The sequence below is a fragment of the Lentinula edodes genome, assembly GCF_021015755.1.
Source record: "Lentinula edodes strain Le(Bin) 0899 ss11 chromosome Unknown C8R40scaffold_40, whole genome shotgun sequence".
Lineage (NCBI taxonomy): Eukaryota > Fungi > Basidiomycota > Agaricomycetes > Agaricales > Omphalotaceae > Lentinula > Lentinula edodes.
The window spans coordinates 339,340-357,136 of record NW_025764346.1 but is presented as its reverse complement, the minus strand read 5'-3'; the positions used below and the strand labels follow the sequence as shown (position 1 = coordinate 357,136).

The window sequence follows — 17,797 nt, the reverse complement described above, 5'->3', positions numbered from 1 at the left end:
TATACATCCATCTCTGGGTTAATCTTTGTTATTTTGTCTATATCTACAAACAAGCCTAAGCAGTGCTCCAACGATGTGAGGAGGCTGATTTTGTCCTAGACTTTCGGAATCAGCTGTATCTTGTCTTTCTCCCTTTTCTCCCTCCTTCGACGTCGCCAACTTTGTATGCCCCTGCAACAGATATAGAGGTCATTCTCGACAATACGGATGATTACTCTGACTTTTCCTGCCGAAAATAGACCACATCGCCATAGGATGATCTCGAGAAAGATGTGGAAAAATTAGCAAAAATTTGTAACTTCCAGTACAGTAGTAGCGATGGTGATGGATATGGATGGGACAGGATGGGAAAGCTTTCGAACAGAGTATATATAGGTATATATGCTGTCAAAGGCTCAGGCAGGCTTTGGGAGATACTTGTGCATATCCTGCAGTGTTCTCCATTATCTTCTCATCGACACCAGTTGGTAAATGCTAGAAAAATTACTATATTTAGTAACTTTTGATGTAATATAAGTTTTTGAAAAAATCAAAATTTTTAATTGAGCACATCTACTCTCGTTAAAGCTGGACAGGCCTTGGGCGGATAATTATAGTGAATCTCGACGGTCTCTGCGCGCAAATTAGGTCCCCTCAGGGACTATTATCTATCTAATTATCTTTCCCTCAACTGTTTTGCTTGTTCTCTCTTCAAATCACAACATGTACTCCTTAGAAAACTGGATAATCCAAAATCGAATACAACCACAAAAAGAACGTTTGAAACCGAGATTTGAACGACGCCAGCAGGATTTGAACCTGCGCCCTCAAAGAGGAACAGATCTTCATAATAATTATTCTAATCTGTCGCCGTAACCACTTGGCTATAGCGCCTTATGTACACGGCTGGGTGATGTATGTAAACTTTTAAGAGGTCGACCGAAACTTAGATCATGTCACGGTATCAAGGCCAAGATCGTCTGTATATTCAATGGAAACTAAAACCAACCCATTTGTACATACAAGTCCGCAGGGACCATGATGCTTGCAGTCACCCAGTAAAATAAAATTTGTATGTAGTTTGCTTCAAGCCTCCTTCTAAACACTCGAAGGAGGTGCTTGGACAAGTCTCCAAACGGGTGTACAGTGACTAAAACCTTCTGCTAGTACGACCTTTACAACAGAATAACGTGCAAAGTCAATGTAAGTAGGGCAAGAGACCTGGGAGAAAGAAATAAAACGTACCCGATCATCAGTTGTTGTCCATGTCAGCTCGGTGCCCGCCAGTTGAATCCTAGCAAAGGAATTGACGATAAAATCAATACGAAGAAAGCGTCAATGTTTAAGATCATCTTCGCACTCACCGATAGGAAGGTAGATAAGCAGGTAGGTAGCTCTGGATTGCATTCGACCCTTCTGCCACAATCGACCACGTCGAGGTAGTGTTAAGAACGGCATGGGACCGTGTACCAACAAGAACTTGCTTCGCGACAGGCGGCCATGCTACACTGGCCTGTGAAGCACTAGCCATATTCGTCATAGTGAAGACGTTGGTCCCTGGTACGGAATTGACTCGCCACTATCGACAAACAAATAGTCCGTTGAGACATTCTATCAGTCAAACGATAACAAGACTGTATACTTACCATCTCTTCCAATCGTCCATTACTGCGTTGAGTAACAATTGGAGTACCGTCAGTCGAGTCTCCATCTCGAACAGCAGCGACCATATTGGAAGATGTATTCACTAGTCGATAAACCCCATCCCTCGGGCTGACGCCTTCACTGTGTATCTCACGACGAGCGATAAGTGGAGGAAATTCAAAGGCGACCCATACATCGAATGATTGTGGAGAAGAGCCGGATCTTCCACCCGCGATCCAGGCTATCCAACGTTAGTTTAGAGATCCTCGAGATAGGATATATATGTATCTTACCGTGCCAAGGATAATCAACCGTCCCATTATCCCTAAGGCTAGGTAGTCCATCCCTCCTCGTCCGCCATAACGGACCGTGCTCGTACATATCCGGGACAACCACACTATCCGTCTTCCCAGCCTCGGGCTTCGAAGGATCAAAGTCCCCGTCAGGAACCGTCGCCCAATGCATTCCTCCTTTTCCGGTCCCATTCACGATACACGCGTGAATTTCACAAAACGGCTCTCCCAAGTGATTATGGAATCCAGCGCTTACGCCTACGCCTGCTGTCCAGAGCTGCATATGACAGAGCTGCTCGTCTGAATCATCGTCGTATCGGACATGAAATCCGGTGAGGTTGTAGAATTCAAGATCCTACATAAATGCGTAAATTCTAGCAGCATCAAAGCTTGTACGAAAAAAACGACTTGCCTTGAATCTCCCATTCGCCCAAGGCCGATCTTCGACTTTGACCCAGGGGAACTCGAGATACCGGAGTGTAGAAGAGAAGTGCGTCGGAAGGATATTTCGAGCCTTCAGTTGGTCCATGTGAGAGTATGGTGGCTGACCAGATGTATCTGATCTGGTCATCAACAGAAAGACGGCTCCTTCATTTCGTGTATAAACATAGCCATCTTTCGCATCGACGACGGTGGAAACAACAGCAAATGTATTGGTGGCTTGGGTGCGTTCCTGCTGCGTGTTGTTTAAGTCCGTCCAAATAACTACATACGTTTAGAGTTGGGGCGATGAGAATGATGATGACATATGATGGTTCTAACATACCTCTTCCAGCGAGGACTTTGAGACCAGCGCCCCCTTGAATTTTGTACTGCGTTAACGGAGGGACGATAACAAGAGAGAGCTTGCGACTGGCTACGTCAAGGAACGCCACCTCGTCCGCAAGTCTGGTATTCTGAGGACGCGGAACACGGAAAACGACCTCATCGTTCAGTCTCTTGGCAGTGATGAGGGAGCTTGCATGTAAGATCACCGAAGGACTAGGTGACTCGAAATATCCTGGTACGGAGTAAGAGATTGTGGCGAAGTCCTAAACAATAATCACATATACAGTCAGGAATACAAATAAATTGACATACCAGAACGTTGCTCGATCTGAAATGACCCACAGCAATCCGTGCAGCTGAATCATCGGACAACTTGAACCTAGAAAACTTGCCGGATTGGAGATCCACAGCTGTAATGCAAAGTTAGCCATTAATCTAATGTCTATGTAGGAGGAAAGGAAGCTTTTAGGAATGAACGTACGTTTATAGCACCAGACACCTGTCCTCTCCCAAGATGGTGGGTTAGAGCCCATACAAGCCACCAGAAGCTCATCGACTCCATCGCCATCAATGTCTGCACATATGACATGATGGATAGAGCCCTCGTGTCTCGGGTTGAGAGAACCAAAATCGTGCAAGACGTGCCGAGTCCATTTAGCATTAGCGATCTCGCCGGGAGGGGCATTCTTTTCCTTGACGTAGACCGAGACGCGATTGCCGTGGAAGCCCTAAGTTCAAGTTGTTATCCGTTAATACTGTTACAAAAATATAGTGGCTTCATCGGTACTACTGACCTCAGCAGATCCGATATAGCCAGACGAATCAGTATCAACTTTACCGAGAGATACTGCCAACAAACAAACGTCAATACTGACCACTTTGAAAACGGTGATTCTGGCACTTACCGCATCCTGCGCCCCAGTATGGATTTTCGGGAGACGGTCCAAGCCCAGAGCCGAGGTTCTTCGACTTCCACGTCTGCCAAGTCTCATCGTACCAGATAAGGTTGATACCTTCACGTCCTGCAAGTAATATTTGATCCAAACCGCCGTTTGTGGATTTTACAACTAGAGGGGTAAACAGAGTTCATTTTTAAAAGCTTCAAAGAATCAGGAAGATGATAGTTACTATCGACATCATGTACGAGTCTGAACGAATCTGGAAAAGCGATTTCCTCGTCCCATCCTTGTTCGTTGTCTTCAGGGAACTCTGGCGCGGTATATATCACAACGGGGGCGGGGGAGACTCGATCTCCTGCTCTGACGATAATCGGGAACCCGGCGACTTGGATTCTGTCTCTGGTGGTGAAATGCCCGGCTAATTTGTCGTACCACGATTAACTCACAGATACTGCAGGGAGAGCACTATTCGTACCTTTCACGCGGTGCATACTCGGGCTCCTACCAATAAATCGTTCACGCCAATTTCCTGTTTTCGAGTTGCCTGGGTTCTGGAGCCAGACGATGCGCCCGCCGTCCATCCACAAATCGTCCATAGAGGGACCATATTCGTCCGTGATAATAACTATAGTCAATATGTTGAGTATATTGAAAAATGACACCATAATATCCTTACCGTCGTTGAAACCGTTTCCAGTGACATCCGCATAGCTAAGTAGTACAATCAATCGATCAAATGGTCGACCACGAAAAATGAAAATTTACGTTGTTCCAACAGGATAGCGCAGTCTGGCTATATCCACTTGTTCCCAGTCTTTCGATTCACTGCTGAAAAAACATGAAATTGATTCAATATCAAGTAAAACTCGGTCGTCTTTGTATCACCAAAGTCGCGACGAAGAAGAATAAACTTTTCAAAGGAAACTCACCTATTGGGAAACGGGTTCACGAACATGGAGACCACACTGATTTGCGAGCCACCGAGTCCATAAGCGATGACATTAGGAGGAGATTGACCTCCGTCGTTTTTGAAAGGAAATGCTTCGATGAAGTAGCCGTCCCCGCGAGAGGTCTGGATGGCTACTGGTTGGAACGCATGCATTTTTGCAGGATGAATTTCAAGTTTCAGAAGAAGAAAAAGAGACTGCCAAAATCTGGAGGTCTGAAGCCTCAAATTTGTAACGACTTTCTTTAAAAATCGTTCAACCACAACACGAGCCCTCCAATAGACTCCGAGTTTTCTCGTTCAAGTTCACGTCAACATCCAAGAATATGATCTTGTCAGAGAATGATGAACGCTCAAACTCATGGTCGTCGTCCACCAGACTCCATAATACCTGTGTCCTTGTGTCCTGTATCGATATCCTGTCATCTGTATTGTACGGGTCTGTCGAAGAGCGTTAGTTTCAATCGATAAACCAGCGGACCAAAAACAACGGCTGAATTGAACGGTACTAGGCGTCATCAGGACTCGACCAGGTGGATCCTGAGATAAGAAGGGACTCGGAGCAAGAGTAGTGAAGAGGACTGGTGGCTCTAGTCGGTGCAATATGTCAAACTAGCATGTATTCGTTGTCTGAATCTGAATCTCTATTTCCTGGTCGATCATCTATTTAGTTCATTCAGTCGACACATGTACCAAGTGAGCACTGATTTCGGTTGCACTATTACGATCTTGCAGTTCAATAATTCACTTGGGTGCATCTATTGTTATCAGATATAGCATTGGTCATTGGCAAAGCAGAATTGTCATACCTTCTTTGACCTGTCTCTAACTAAGGCTCAGTTCATATTCATATCCAAAGAGTTCGCAAACGCGTTTTGATATAAAATGACCGAGCAGTCGAGTAGAATTTATCGATTATCGATATATTTGTAGAGATAGTGTAGTTGGCAGGCGGTATGTTGAAGGAGATGTATAAAAAGAAGATGATGGAGGAGAGTGACCAGAAATAGAAGTACACAAACATGTACAAGCATTGGAACGATCGACGCCAGCAACGTTCAAGCTGTTAATTTCACTAGAACCTTTGTTGATCTTGCTAAGATTTCATATCTCTTGCATCTCCAGTTTATCATGATTCTAAACATTTATTATCACGCAATTTCTTCCAAAAAAAGCGTTCTAATCGATAGGCAACAACCTCTTCCTGTTTTACAGTGAAGATACCGGGACAATTTGAAGGATCATATAATTAGGCCTGGGTCTTCCGCAATTTGGCTGCAAAAAAACACCTCCAATCTACCCAATGGCCACTGAATCCGCTCGTATCTCGCATGCCGAAGCACTCGATTTACTCCTCGATGCAGAGAGTAATGTGCATTCGTTCACCGAATCCAGCTCGAGCGAACAGAACGTGAGGGCGGCGAGCTTCGAGCCCGTCGCAGATTTTGGAACTCAAGCTGTTCGGTTCGCGAACTTTGGCTCTCCCGAACCTGTGGAGACACGATCCTGCAGCACTACTACCCCTCCGCCTCGTCGTATCATTCAATGCGACGTCTTTATTGCTGGAAGTGGGCCTATAGGGTACGTGTATATGATATGTATTTGACATTAGTAACATTCGTTGTTTCAACAGGTGCACCTACGCTCGCGAAATCTTGGAAAAATGTGACAGCAGTGTTCTCCGACCTCGGAACGCTGTATATATGGCTGAGATCGGTGCCCAAGAGAGTCCCGTCGTTGGCGCACATTTAAAGAATGCAGTAAAGTATGTGCTCATCGTATGGGCACTATATAACACTTTGATACTGATTCAAACACTTGCAGGTATCAAAAAGACATAGACGCTTTCGTGCATGTCATCCAAGGCGCACTCCAACCAGTCTCCATCCCAGTTAGCGATACTCATCAAAGCACTCTTGGCGGAAACTCTTGGACCCCTCCTATCAACTCGAAACAAAATCAACTTGTCATCTGCGGTCAAAATCCTCAACAATCCCGCGAAGACAACCTTGGAGCCACTGCCGTTACTAGAGCTGTAGGAGGTATGGCTACTCACTGGACTTGTGCCTGTCGTAAGTCCCCCGATGTGCTCATCGTTTATGAGTTCGCCCATAACCAACCATCCTTCTAGCCACTCCCCACTCTGAAGAAACCACTTCGAGCCCCATCCCCCGAAACGAGCTCGATTCTCTCCTCGCCCGTGCTCGAGACTTCGTCAAAGTTGATTCTACCGTCTTCGACAAATCAATCCGTCACACAACTGTCAAAGATATCTTAACTACCTCTTTCCCCAACCGAAATATTCGATCCATTCCTCTGGCTGTCCAGCCCCACTCAAAAGCTGAATCCGGGTTTGTCACTTGGTCTGGATCCGATACGGTTTTGGGTGATATCATCAACGATCCGCGTTTCACGATTGCATCAGAACATCGGGTTACTCAGTTGATCGTTCATCCGAGTTTCCCTGGGACAGTTGCTGGTGTTTTAATGAGAGATTTAAAGACGGACAGAGATGTTCTCGTACATGCAAGGGTATGATCATTTCACGGGTCACTTTATCATTCTCTCAAAATTCTACATATCTCAGGCATATGTCATTGCGTGCGGAGCAGTGTGCACTCCTCAAATTCTATACAACAGTGATATTCGCCCCCCTGCTTTAGGGCGCTACCTTACTGAACAATCTATGGCATTCTGTCAGGTTAGGACAATTGCCTTTTCTCTCGCTGTTTCTCCCTCTCACAAACTCCTTCCCTCCCGTTTGCTCTCCCAAATAGATTGTCCTCAGCAAAAAGACTATCCAAAACATCCAAAACACACAAAACCCTGCCTGGCAAGCACTTATTGCCCAACACCGCAAGAAACACCCTCTTGACCCCCTCCCTATCCCATTCCGCGACCTCGACCCACAGGTGATGATCCCCTACTCCTCTGCCTTTCCCTGGCATGCCCAGATCCACCGAGACGCGTTCTCGTACGGGGATGTGGGACCCAGGAGCGATCCACGGGTCGTGGTGGATTTGCGGTTCTTTGGCAAAGGGGATATCTTGGAAAACAACAGAGTTGAGTTTAGTAACAAGGCAAAGCCGGAGGAGAGGCCGGAGCATACGGACGTTTATGGGATGCCGCAGGCTACAGTGCGTATTTGTTCTTCGAGTTTGTCTAGTTGATACTGATCATTCTTTTTCGGACAGTTCCATGTAGTGCGCACTGATGAAGATCGCGACCGTGATCAGAAGTAAGTATTTAACTTGTTGCGGTGCTTAACTCGCTAATAATTTCTTAACTCCTCCTTCCAGGATGATGAACGACATGACCACCGTCGCTAACAGTCTTGGTGGCTACCTTCCCGGCTCCGAGCCGCAGTTCATGGTGATTACTTCCAATACTCTTGCTTTGATAATCTTAACATTTTCTCGAACGTACATAGGAACCTGGTCTCGCAATGCACATCACTGTAAGTCGAGACTACTCCGTTGGAAACTCTCTACCTTAATACCGACTTAATATCTCACCACCATACAGGGGACCACACGTATCGGAAGCGACAGCAAAACCTCCGTAGCCAATCCTTGCTCGAAAGTATGGGGATTCTCGAATCTCTGGGTCGGAGGAAACAATGTCATTCCAGATTCAACTGCGTCTAATCCTACGTTGACAAGTGTACGTGTTTCGTTTCGTTAGTGGTGTTTCTCTATTGACATCATTTATATAGATGGCGTACGCACTAAAAGGAGCCTCGGATGTGATCCAGTGCCTTCAATATGAGTACCAGTAGGAATGGGCAAGACGCAGCGTGTCGCGTAGCTCTAAACCGCGCGGGAGCATTGTCAAAATATTTTTGCTTCTTTCTTGTCCCTGTTGATGTAGTAGCACGATGTATGCAGAGACTTCTTCCACATTTTCGATCTGCTATCGTTTTGTATAAGATTAGGCCATCAGGCGCTTAATTTCAATTCAAATTCTGTGCGTTTCTTCATCCCACTACATAGTCATGGCTCAATATCTTTCCCGGCCTCAAATCGAAGGTTTCGGAATATGGCTCGACAAAGCCGAAAAATTCTTCCTTAAAAAAAGGATATCCAGGCTGGAGAATCATATAGATGGTCTTGATGATCAGCTAGACGAGCTCAAACGTGCGTACGAGGCTCGTAGAACCCCTTTACTACAAGAAAGAGCAGCGAAACTCTATGAACATAACTCGGTCGTGAATCTCCTTGCTCCCATCCGTCGACTTTCGCTAGATGTACTCTCTGAAATTTTTGAACAAGCCCTCTTCTCGGAGGAAGACGCGCGAATTCAAGTTCGCCTCCTATGTCGCTTTTGTCGTGTTTCTGCAGCTTGGAGAAAGGCTGCAATAGCGACACCCAAAATTTGGTCCATACTATACTTTGACATCGATAGGTACCCAGAGCTAGTGTTTGAGGAGGATGTCAGTTGGATCAAAGATTGGATCTGTCGAAGTCGAGGTCTTCCGTTAAACGTTCACCTGAACCTTTCTACGGAACTCTTGGACCCTGTGCCCTCAGAATGGACTGCGAGAGCAGGTCAAATTCTGGAGTACGTTTTGGAACCCCAGTGTCGAAGTCGAATTTGGACTCTAGGTTTGCACGGCGACTTGAAACCGTATCTCCCCCTTCTCAACCTACCACGCGACTCTTTCACAGGCCTTGAAAACCTGACCATCGCTTCCACGTCATATAGAGAGCGAAACCCGTCCGAAGAAGTTGCATATCTATTTCCTCGCCAGGTTCAAACATTTATAGGAGCATCCAAATTACGCCGTCTAACCGTCCAAGAGTTTAATGATTCAGCAAACCCTTCTCTATCCCTCTTAGACGTATTTGTGCTTCCAATGGAACAACTACGCTCTTTAACAATCGCCGACAGGCCGGAAGTCTCTTCAAGCGTTTACGCAAGCATATTCAACCAGGCCAAGAATCTCATCGACCTGAGATTCTGTGACACCCCAAGTCGTTACGCTCTCTATCCCGGCTTCTCCGAGACCACATCTTTTGTGTTTCCTGCATTACGCTCACTCGAAATATCGTCCCGCGAAATCGTCGCTCATCGTTTATCCTTCCTACAATGTCTTACCGCACCTTGTCTCGACCAGTTGACCATTCGTCACTCTGGCTACCATCTTGGCCACTGTTGTACGGACATCAAAGCGTTCCTGCAGCGTTCTAATACTACATTGTCTTCGTTGACCCTACATCAGTTTAGCGATGAATGGGGGTCTGAGGTTAGTGCAGACTTGATCGCGATCCTGCGAGTGCTCCCTACTATCACCTCCTTCAGAATTGATTCGTGTCTGTTCAATTTGGATGAACTGCTAGAGAAAATGGTCTATTCCAGCTACCAAGGATCCGCGCTCCTACTTCCAAAACTCACACACTTCGAAATCAGCTATGAAAAAGATATTGAAAACTGGCCCTGGAAGTTAACGGAGATGATTTTTTCGCGGGCAGATGCTGCTGAGAAAGGTGAGGTGGCAGAAACTCCGGATTGGGGCAGCACCGAAATATCTCGATTACAAAAAGTGACTTTACATGGGCTCAATGGTCCAGATAAAGACATTGCTCGAATTTCATCATTGCTTGGCTTAGGGTTTATATATAAGAAGAAAGAGCAGGATTCTGAATCGAAGTCCCTACTTGGGTTCGCAGATTTACCGGGGGAAAAGAAAGAAGAAGAGGATGAAGATAAAGAAGAGGGGGATGAAGAAGAGGGGGATGAAGAAGAAGATGAAGACGAAGACGATGATGACGACGAAGAAAACATGTTCAATGATCCATATTGGTCATCAGACTCCTGACAACTTTGTACTCTGATCTTCTGTAGGAAATCTACTTTCTAAACCCCTTGTCGTTGTATCACTCATCAATGAAGATGAGCAAATTGTACTAACTAGATAGGCAGATGTTACATGGAAATGCTTCAGTATACTATTATTATCAGTTGGAAGTCCTTGTCCTCCCATCATTATCCTAGGTGACATACAAATTTTTGCCTGACATTCATGATTATAGGAGATGGTAATCTTCTTTGGTTGGGCCTCTGGGGTCGTTTTTGGGAACGTCACCGTCAGAACGCCATCGTTCATCGAGGCTTTGATGTCTTCCTCCTGAAATCGAATGTGTGTAAGTATCCCTTCCTTTGTTAATTTGACAATTATTACTTACCCTTACACCTCGAGGTACCCGCAACATACGCGAGAACTTGCCAGATTTTCTTTCGCGGACAGCGTATCCTTCCTCTTGGTGCTCAGAGGAAGCTTTTATCTCACCCGATATCGTCAAGCGACCATCGTGGACATCAACGTTGACATCCTCTTTTCTGAGGCCCGGGAGCTCGAAATTCGCAGTGACCGTGTTCTTCAAGGCATCTTCATGGAGGTCCATTCTGCACCAGATGTCAGTTATGTACCAGGATCGTTACGAATTCTTGATACTCACTTTGGATGTATTGGCCTCCCCGCCGCATTAGAGCTTTCTCCATTCTGCGGGAAAGCAGTCTCGAAGAGCCGGTCAAATACACGGTCAATGTTGTAGAAGGGCTCGTAAAAGTAAATGGACATGATGAACTTGAAGTTGTACTGTATGTGGTGATTTGTGAGTTTCTTGAAACGGCAGGAAGGCTCAATTTTAAAGCACTTCTCATTTTCCAGATTGTTCTACAGTCAACTCGAAGTCGAAAAGACATATTCTTTTCTCGAGAGTGCTCGAAGGTTCGAGAATGCCACACTTCAATTAGCGGACGAGCGCTTACTAAGCTGAACCCTACTTTTTTCTTGTCGTCGTCCAGAACGTTCTGTCAATTCATTTCTTCCAGATGAGCATGACGGTCAAGCAGACGACATTACTGACATCATGAACTCAATTACAGACGGTTCGAGAAAGGTCTTCATCTTTGGTTCGAAGGTATATAAGACCACTTCGCAAGGCCATTCACTATCAACAACTCACAACTTAACAAATAACTTCTACGCTCAATAAAATGTCTCTCTACTTCTACGAACCAAGCTACCAATGGGATCGTTTCTTTGACAACGCCTTTGGCGCTCTCGCATCCCGCGGAAACCAAGGTCAAAGCCAAGCTCTTACCGAGAGATCTGACTTGCCGAGGTTCATAAGGCCCAAGTAAGTTGCCTCACATCTTCCTCGCTTCTGATAGGACTGTTAAGCTAACATCGTTTTGATAGGATGGACCTCCATGAAGACAAAGAAAAGAACCTCGTTACCGCGACTTTTGAATTCCCCGGTGTGAAGAAGGAGGAAATCCAGCTCGATATGCATAACGGTCGTCTGACTGTTTCCGCGGAGACCAAGGTCTCTGAAGAACACGAGCAGGACGGGTACGCGGTGAGGGAGAGGAGCGTTGGCAAATTCTCCCGCACGTTACAGCTTCCTCAAGGCGTCAAGGTAAGTTTAGGTAGTCACTTGGTAGTTCATTGGAAAATATTTACGACAATGTTTCAGGAGGAAGAAATCAAAGCGTCGATGGAGAACGGTGTCCTCACTGTCACTTTTCCTAAGGCCACAGCGGAGGAGAAACCAAAGAAAATTACCATCTCGTAAATCGACATATACAAAACGTCGATATTTGTACTAACTGTAGTAACATTACTGTGTCCGAAACGTCTCTGTATAAAATAGCAAATCTCAATTGATGTATCTTGAATTTTTTTCGTGAAATTAGACTGATTGCAGCACACTACATAATGGAAGTACAGACAGAGTAATGAGAGTCCGTCATTCGAAGAATCGTCCAATGCTCCAGTCTGCTTGAGTATTATAGCTAGCTTTCAAATCTACGACCTTTGGTTGATCATGACAAAATCTTTCAACCCTCTACTCAACCTTCGCATATGCATCTTGACATTTGTCATGCCTCCACGATACACATATCCCTCATCACCACCTCCCACACCCGTCTCACCGCCCACCTTCCTAGCCAAGGCAAGCCGAATCTTCATTTCATCGGATTTCGAAAACGCGGTCTCACTATTACGACGAAACTTGCCCTTTATCGACGGTAATCGGAACCCCGATAACGCCAATGATGATCTCCTACTGGGAGGTGAAAAGTCATGCGCAGACGGCGAAGATGGTACAACTCCAAAAGGCCTAAAGGGAGTACTCGTCGTCGCGCCAAGTGGTGAAAACTGCGAGAATTCGGCTATGGAAAATTCATGGCTGTCATCACAGAATGACGCCGGGTAAGGAGGTTGAAACGCTGGTGAAGATGTCTGAGAGAGCCTCAATGAGGGTGAGGGTGATAACGGTCTTTCAGCTGATTGAGGAGATGGAGAAGCGAAATGAAGTGGCATGCTCGGTGGAGACATGTTTTTCCGAAGGGCAGTGTAATATGGCCGATTCGGATGTCCGAGCTGAAGCTGATGCAAGTCTGCTTGGGTTCGAGGCTGAGCCCACATGTGGTGGTTAAGATCTGTGATGGGTAACAGTACTGATTGAGAAGCAGAGGCAGTGGAGAAAGAGACTGCGGGTTGAGAATGTGGGCGTTGTCGTCCAGGCGGAACTGTCAATGTGTTCTTGCTCTGTGATGGAGGTGTAGACATGTGCAATATGAGATGGCTCTTTTTTCGCCGAAGAGGGGGTTTAGGAGACATATCGACGTGAGGATTTGCACGAATGAATTTCGCCGCTGAATGTTTCGAAGAACTAGATTGGTCGACATGTACACCCGCTTTACCGGAAGTTGCGCCCGATTGAGGCTGGAAGCACGAGACGTTCGGGTCAACTTCGCGTGAAGTGATCAACGAACTGGCGACGAAAGTGGGCTAGCAAAAAGATGAGGTAACGATTAGACTGTCGCAAATGAGCATAATAAGAGAAAACAGACGGACCTGCGCTTCAGGTCGGACAGTTGCTGTGACGACGCCGCAACCTAGACTGGCAACTATGCTATCTCGTCGTTGCAACACTAAGCCATCTATATTCACATATTCTTCAACAGGTGGTGGTGGTCCAAATGAATAAGAAAGACTTGTATCATTTGCCACCGAAATCTTTATTTCGGAATTGGTAGGATAAGATGAATCGGAGCTTTTGTGCAGAGTTCGTGCCGTAGCTATCGAAGGCGTCAGGCGGAGTGTTCGATTGCTGATCCTGGGGCGAATAGGCTGCCAGTACAACATAAAAGCGGGAGCGCTGACCCGACGCCTCCTAAATTGGATATCTAAATCATCCTTCTCCACCTCTGCGCTCGCGAGAGGACACCAGAGACACAAGTCGACAATTACATTTGAGAAATTGCAGTGCTTGCAAGTAAATAGCGGGTGGGCGTTCGGAATCAGAGAAAAATCAGGCAAAGAATCCGATCGCTGGAGATGCTACAGGCAAATTTGTAAAGATGGGGCACTCTAATTAATGCTCGAGGAAGCTCACCGGCTTGAATAACTTCCATTGTCTACGCAGGTATCGTTTTCTTGGGAATGGATCATACTCTGAAGCTTCGCTTCGTTGGTTCATGTTAATGGACAGGTCGTGCAACAATCGTAAGTTCACTATCATAAATGAGTCATAAAAGTCGTGTAGAGCGAGAGGAAGTGAAATCAAAGCCTCTGAGTGGGGCTCTTTATAATTCAGGAGATAAAGAGTTCAATGTGCAGGGCATCACCGTTGAAGGACAAAGAATGGGAAGGAGGACAAAGAGTTGAAAGGTCGGCATTAAGCAAACACAAGGCGCACACATGTTTAATGGCAGCCCACGAGACTGCATATTGCGTACGAAGACACATTTGCATTCGAGTATGAGAAGGTGTTTTGATTTCAGTTGAAGCCTACACTATGAGTTGGAACAGCCTATACTCGCTACAACGCGTGGTTATTTAGTCTAAAAATTTAGTGAATCTGACTGTTGTGTTATGATTATATTAACGACGACGGGTGTGCGAGAAACATGTACCTTTTATCCAACGCCAACTGCCCGATATCACAGTACATAGAGACAAAAAGAAAGCGAAGCACACTGGCGAAGCAAAACAGGAGGTTGCGGGGCTTTGCCAGGGCGGCTAAGGAAATTACTAAGTTAGGTCCGTCAGCGGTCCTTCGGACCGTGCACGTGAAAGTTGTAGCGAAAGCCGGCCCTCCGGCAACCTCATCATGAGGAAAGCTAGGAAATTACCGACGCAAATGCGCGAGTTTGGCTAGATTTGGCTTCGCTTACCCAATGCTGACCATGCCATTGGCTGTTACTCAATTGTATTGTTCCCCACATTCTCATACGTCCAGCAATCACTTTGGATAACGAATACAGTGCCCATCTACATGGCCCCACGTAGGTCTACATACAACAACAGCTCTAAGGTGTGCTTAGAACTTCTTTGTTCAGAGTTGTTATTGTCGAGAGAAAGTCGCTGCAGTGAAACGCATTGCGCCCAGGACACTCCGGGACAGCCTTCAAAGCATATTATTACCGGACCTAGCCTGGACCTAGCGAGTGCGATAAAACCAAATTGCCATTTGGACTTATCAAGTGACCAAAAATCGCACATTGCTTGCACAGGTATATGCGACTTTTTGGCGATCATCATTCGTCCCCGCAGATGGATATAAACCCCACATTATCGTATGCAAGCGTGATCCGAGTCTCTCAGGCAGTGTCTCTTTTCTTCGATCTCTCTGGCAGAGCATCCACTTTATCGTTCGTTATTCATGTATGGGTTTTCTTTCAAGGCTCTCGCTCTCGTTATCGTGCGTATCGAGTGGTTAGGTGTTTGTTGACAACGCTAATCACACCTTCGCCTCAGCTCGGGACCCTCGCTATTATGTCTGTTCAGCCCATGAGGGTTTCAGCTATGCCCCTCATCCAACAACAAAATTCACCGGATGTACTTCACCCTCATCCTTCTCCTCATCCCAAATTTTTTTCTGGCAAAACTTTGATTGAGCGTCGAGATGCTGGTTCGAATTGCCAAAACTTGTCGGTGAACGATCTAAAGCAGCGTGCGTCTCATGAAAATAGTGGCACAGAATATAAACTCACAATTGTTTAGTTCCGGGTTTTAATAAGCTCGTTCAGAAAGCTAAGCACAAACATGGCGATGGCAAATACACAATCAGGACAAATGACGACCATGTACGAATCATATATATGTCCCTGCTATTACTTGACAGCATTAACATCAACTTAGTTCTCTGGGCATTCTGCGCTGATCTGTGTCAACGAACCAGCTAAAGTCACATACAACGGTATGCACCCGGGAACATGGTCTTTTCTCCCACATCGCTGATATCGTACAGCTGGAACAACTAAATCTCATTACTGTCAGCCAACTACGGCGGATACGCAAGGTACACTCACAGGAACTAATGGAACAGGTATGTAAGATATCTATGAACCGACCCTTTCTTCACCTGACCTTTATTTTTGTCATTACAGTCGCAGTCACGGTATTGCAGGGTGTCCAGACTACTGCTCAGTATACTATCAGCAGTATGTCACTTTAAATCTCCAATTTCCAAACTGCTCTTCTAATACTTGGCGATCTATCTTACGTGCGATAGGTGCTGCGAGCATTGGGTTGAGCGACATGTTCCAAACCCAAGTCGGCTTTCCCGCAATCACCGACCTCTTCGACTTCTTCACCACGTCTGTAACTATAACTAACACACAGACCCAGAGGTATGAGCCAACCATCTTACGAGCGTAATTACCAAATCAATTTGTCAAAGCTTCATGACCCAACATACAGCCCAAACAACGCTCACTCTCACAATGGCTTCCGTCGAAGGTGACAAGTGCGAAGCCAAGGTAAGCCATTCATCTCTCTAGGGTGTTAAGGGTAGATTTAATGGACTGTGTCCCCAATCAGGAAGTCGTCCAACAATGTACGATACCAAGTACTGGAATCATACAACTTGTTGCACGAGGTACAGCTTGGTGGGAGTATGAATCCCGGACCGGGGACAAGGACAACAAGGATGCTGGCAAACACTACGCATGTAGGTGCACCTTACTCAGTACGAAATCCAACTAACGAATGAATAGGGATGCTGGATATCAATGAACTTTCAATACCTGATAGGTCGGGTTATATCAAGTTTGAGGGGAATATGGAAGTGGTCACTAAAGGAAACTATAACGGCGTATGCAAATGACCGTCGACTGTACATGTATGTTATATTCTATCCGTATATTGGTGGATACGAAGAGATACATCCAGTTGTATTCTGATGTAGTCCATTGCAATCTGTATTACATTCCAGGCATTTCCTTTTCTTACTCTTGTGTCAACCAAACACAAACACGACCTGGATCTCCACCCATCGGACGATAGTTCAAGTTCGATACTATCCCCCCCGACTCCGGGTCAATAAGATCCGAAATTAAGAATAAGAGAGCGAAAGAGAGGGTATCGAAGTATGAAAGGGAGAGAGCATCGCGAGCAGATAGGGCCGTCTTCATCGATGTCGACGGAGAGAGGATACGAGTATTGGAAAACACGGTAGATGACAGCAGAAAAAAACTTTGATGCAGTAAATTGTGTGTGTGCGAGAGCAAGTGTTTTGAAAGTTTGAGTTTTCAAAATGTCGCTCAAGTTATAGGAAAATATAGGCTTAGCCTTTCCCGCAATCAGGAATGCTGACTTACGGGCTCTCCGTTCCCAATAACTCGATTCTTGATATTCAATGCCTGCAGTAGAGAAAATCTGCCTCTGGTTGCATGGACTGGGGACTGGGGTGTACGAGCGAAGGTGACGGGATTGTCGACGTCGATGTTATCGGTGTCAGCGCCGATGCTCCTGCGCGCTCAGATGACAATTGGATAGATAAAGAGGCCACTGCAATTCGCTCTCAAAGACATAGTTGACGAAAGATGGGCTACAGAAAGGGATGGAACAACCCGAATGTCGTTTAAGGAAACCCAAGAGTGGCAGACTGTGGGTATTAGGGAGTAAGGATCATGCAAGGGGAGGGTGTAAATATACAGCGGGTAAAAGTAAAAAATGGTGATTCATACTATTAGTTTAGTAAAACTTTCAGCACCTCCCGTTCTTATTCTCGCTCGTCAACTTTTTAATCGAAGCACGCTATCCAAGAACATACCTCAATCCCTTTCTCTGTCTTCTTGTTAAACCTCCGTCATCAACTCCAAAATGAATTTCACCAAATGTACATATCCGCCACTACTAAGTAGTTCATTTAGATTGGGTTCATTTTTGTTGTCCTGCCCTTTTAGTTGTCACCCAACATCGATGATCGAAAATTCATTAGCTAGAAGAAGTCAAAGATTCATATAGT

At 45.7% G+C, this 17,797-nt stretch overlaps 7 protein-coding genes and 1 non-coding gene across 8 annotated transcripts; 4 read left to right on the top strand and 4 right to left on the bottom strand.

Moving 5' to 3' along the window:
• Nucleotides 1–777: 777 nt before the first annotated feature.
• On the bottom strand, nt 778–873 carry C8R40DRAFT_t212. Its single transcript has one exon. It is a non-coding gene; the product is annotated as a tRNA-Ser (tRNA).
• A 59-nt stretch (nt 874–932) lies between these two features.
• C8R40DRAFT_1124104 (uncharacterized protein) lies at nt 933–4,559 on the bottom strand. Its single transcript, XM_046228918.1, has 16 exons — nt 4,513–4,559; nt 4,349–4,411; nt 4,260–4,294; nt 4,059–4,208; nt 3,813–4,001; nt 3,590–3,751; nt 3,479–3,531; nt 3,166–3,412; nt 2,997–3,094; nt 2,683–2,947; nt 2,329–2,621; nt 1,917–2,271; nt 1,626–1,864; nt 1,344–1,558; nt 1,225–1,273; nt 933–1,152 (listed from the first exon to the last, which is right to left on the bottom strand). Exons 1-16 carry the CDS (start codon nt 4,536–4,538, stop codon nt 1,078–1,080), a joined length of 2,514 nt encoding a protein of 837 aa, XP_046082171.1. The 5' UTR covers nt 4,539–4,559; the 3' UTR covers nt 933–1,077.
• A 1,134-nt stretch (nt 4,560–5,693) lies between these two features.
• Nucleotides 5,694–8,486, top strand: C8R40DRAFT_611209 (pyranose 2-oxidase). The gene is made up of 11 exons (XM_046235625.1): nt 5,694–6,110; nt 6,163–6,294; nt 6,354–6,601; nt 6,661–7,061; nt 7,117–7,230; nt 7,307–7,666; nt 7,724–7,767; nt 7,829–7,901; nt 7,960–7,986; nt 8,055–8,192; nt 8,245–8,486. The coding sequence occupies exons 1-11, from the start codon at nt 5,833–5,835 to the stop codon at nt 8,305–8,307; spliced, it is 1,878 nt and encodes a 625-aa protein (XP_046082170.1). The 5' UTR covers nt 5,694–5,832; the 3' UTR covers nt 8,308–8,486.
• A 1-nt stretch (nt 8,487) lies between these two features.
• C8R40DRAFT_611234 (uncharacterized protein) lies at nt 8,488–10,642 on the top strand. The gene has a single exon (XM_046235626.1). It carries the CDS (start codon nt 8,524–8,526, stop codon nt 10,345–10,347), a length of 1,824 nt encoding a protein of 607 aa, XP_046082169.1. The 5' UTR covers nt 8,488–8,523; the 3' UTR covers nt 10,348–10,642.
• C8R40DRAFT_1175042 (HSP20-like chaperone) lies at nt 10,413–11,109 on the bottom strand (the record flags this gene model as incomplete). Its single annotated transcript, XM_046232277.1, has 4 exons — nt 10,413–10,435; nt 10,533–10,656; nt 10,715–10,934; nt 10,988–11,109. 4 exons carry the CDS (start codon nt 11,107–11,109, stop codon nt 10,413–10,415), a joined length of 489 nt encoding a protein of 162 aa, XP_046082168.1.
• Nucleotides 11,110–11,528: 419 nt separating this feature from the next.
• On the top strand, nt 11,529–12,109 carry C8R40DRAFT_1055484 (HSP20-like chaperone; the record flags this gene model as incomplete). The annotated part of the gene is made up of 3 exons (XM_046225006.1): nt 11,529–11,671; nt 11,734–11,953; nt 12,011–12,109. The coding sequence occupies 3 exons, from the start codon at nt 11,529–11,531 to the stop codon at nt 12,107–12,109; spliced, it is 462 nt and encodes a 153-aa protein (XP_046082167.1).
• Nucleotides 12,110–12,342: 233 nt separating this feature from the next.
• Nucleotides 12,343–14,023, bottom strand: C8R40DRAFT_1175040 (uncharacterized protein; the record flags this gene model as incomplete). The annotated part of the gene is made up of 3 exons (XM_046232276.1): nt 12,343–13,332; nt 13,399–13,884; nt 13,940–14,023. The coding sequence occupies 3 exons, from the start codon at nt 14,021–14,023 to the stop codon at nt 12,343–12,345; spliced, it is 1,560 nt and encodes a 519-aa protein (XP_046082166.1).
• A 1,185-nt stretch (nt 14,024–15,208) lies between these two features.
• C8R40DRAFT_1072848 (uncharacterized protein) lies at nt 15,209–17,366 on the top strand (the record flags this gene model as incomplete). Its single annotated transcript, XM_046226505.1, has 12 exons — nt 15,209–15,247; nt 15,304–15,499; nt 15,550–15,632; nt 15,688–15,745; nt 15,797–15,874; nt 15,936–15,989; nt 16,061–16,178; nt 16,229–16,307; nt 16,369–16,498; nt 16,545–16,642; nt 16,834–17,001; nt 17,199–17,366. 12 exons carry the CDS (start codon nt 15,209–15,211, stop codon nt 17,364–17,366), a joined length of 1,269 nt encoding a protein of 422 aa, XP_046082165.1.
• Nucleotides 17,367–17,797: the final 431 nt, after the last annotated feature.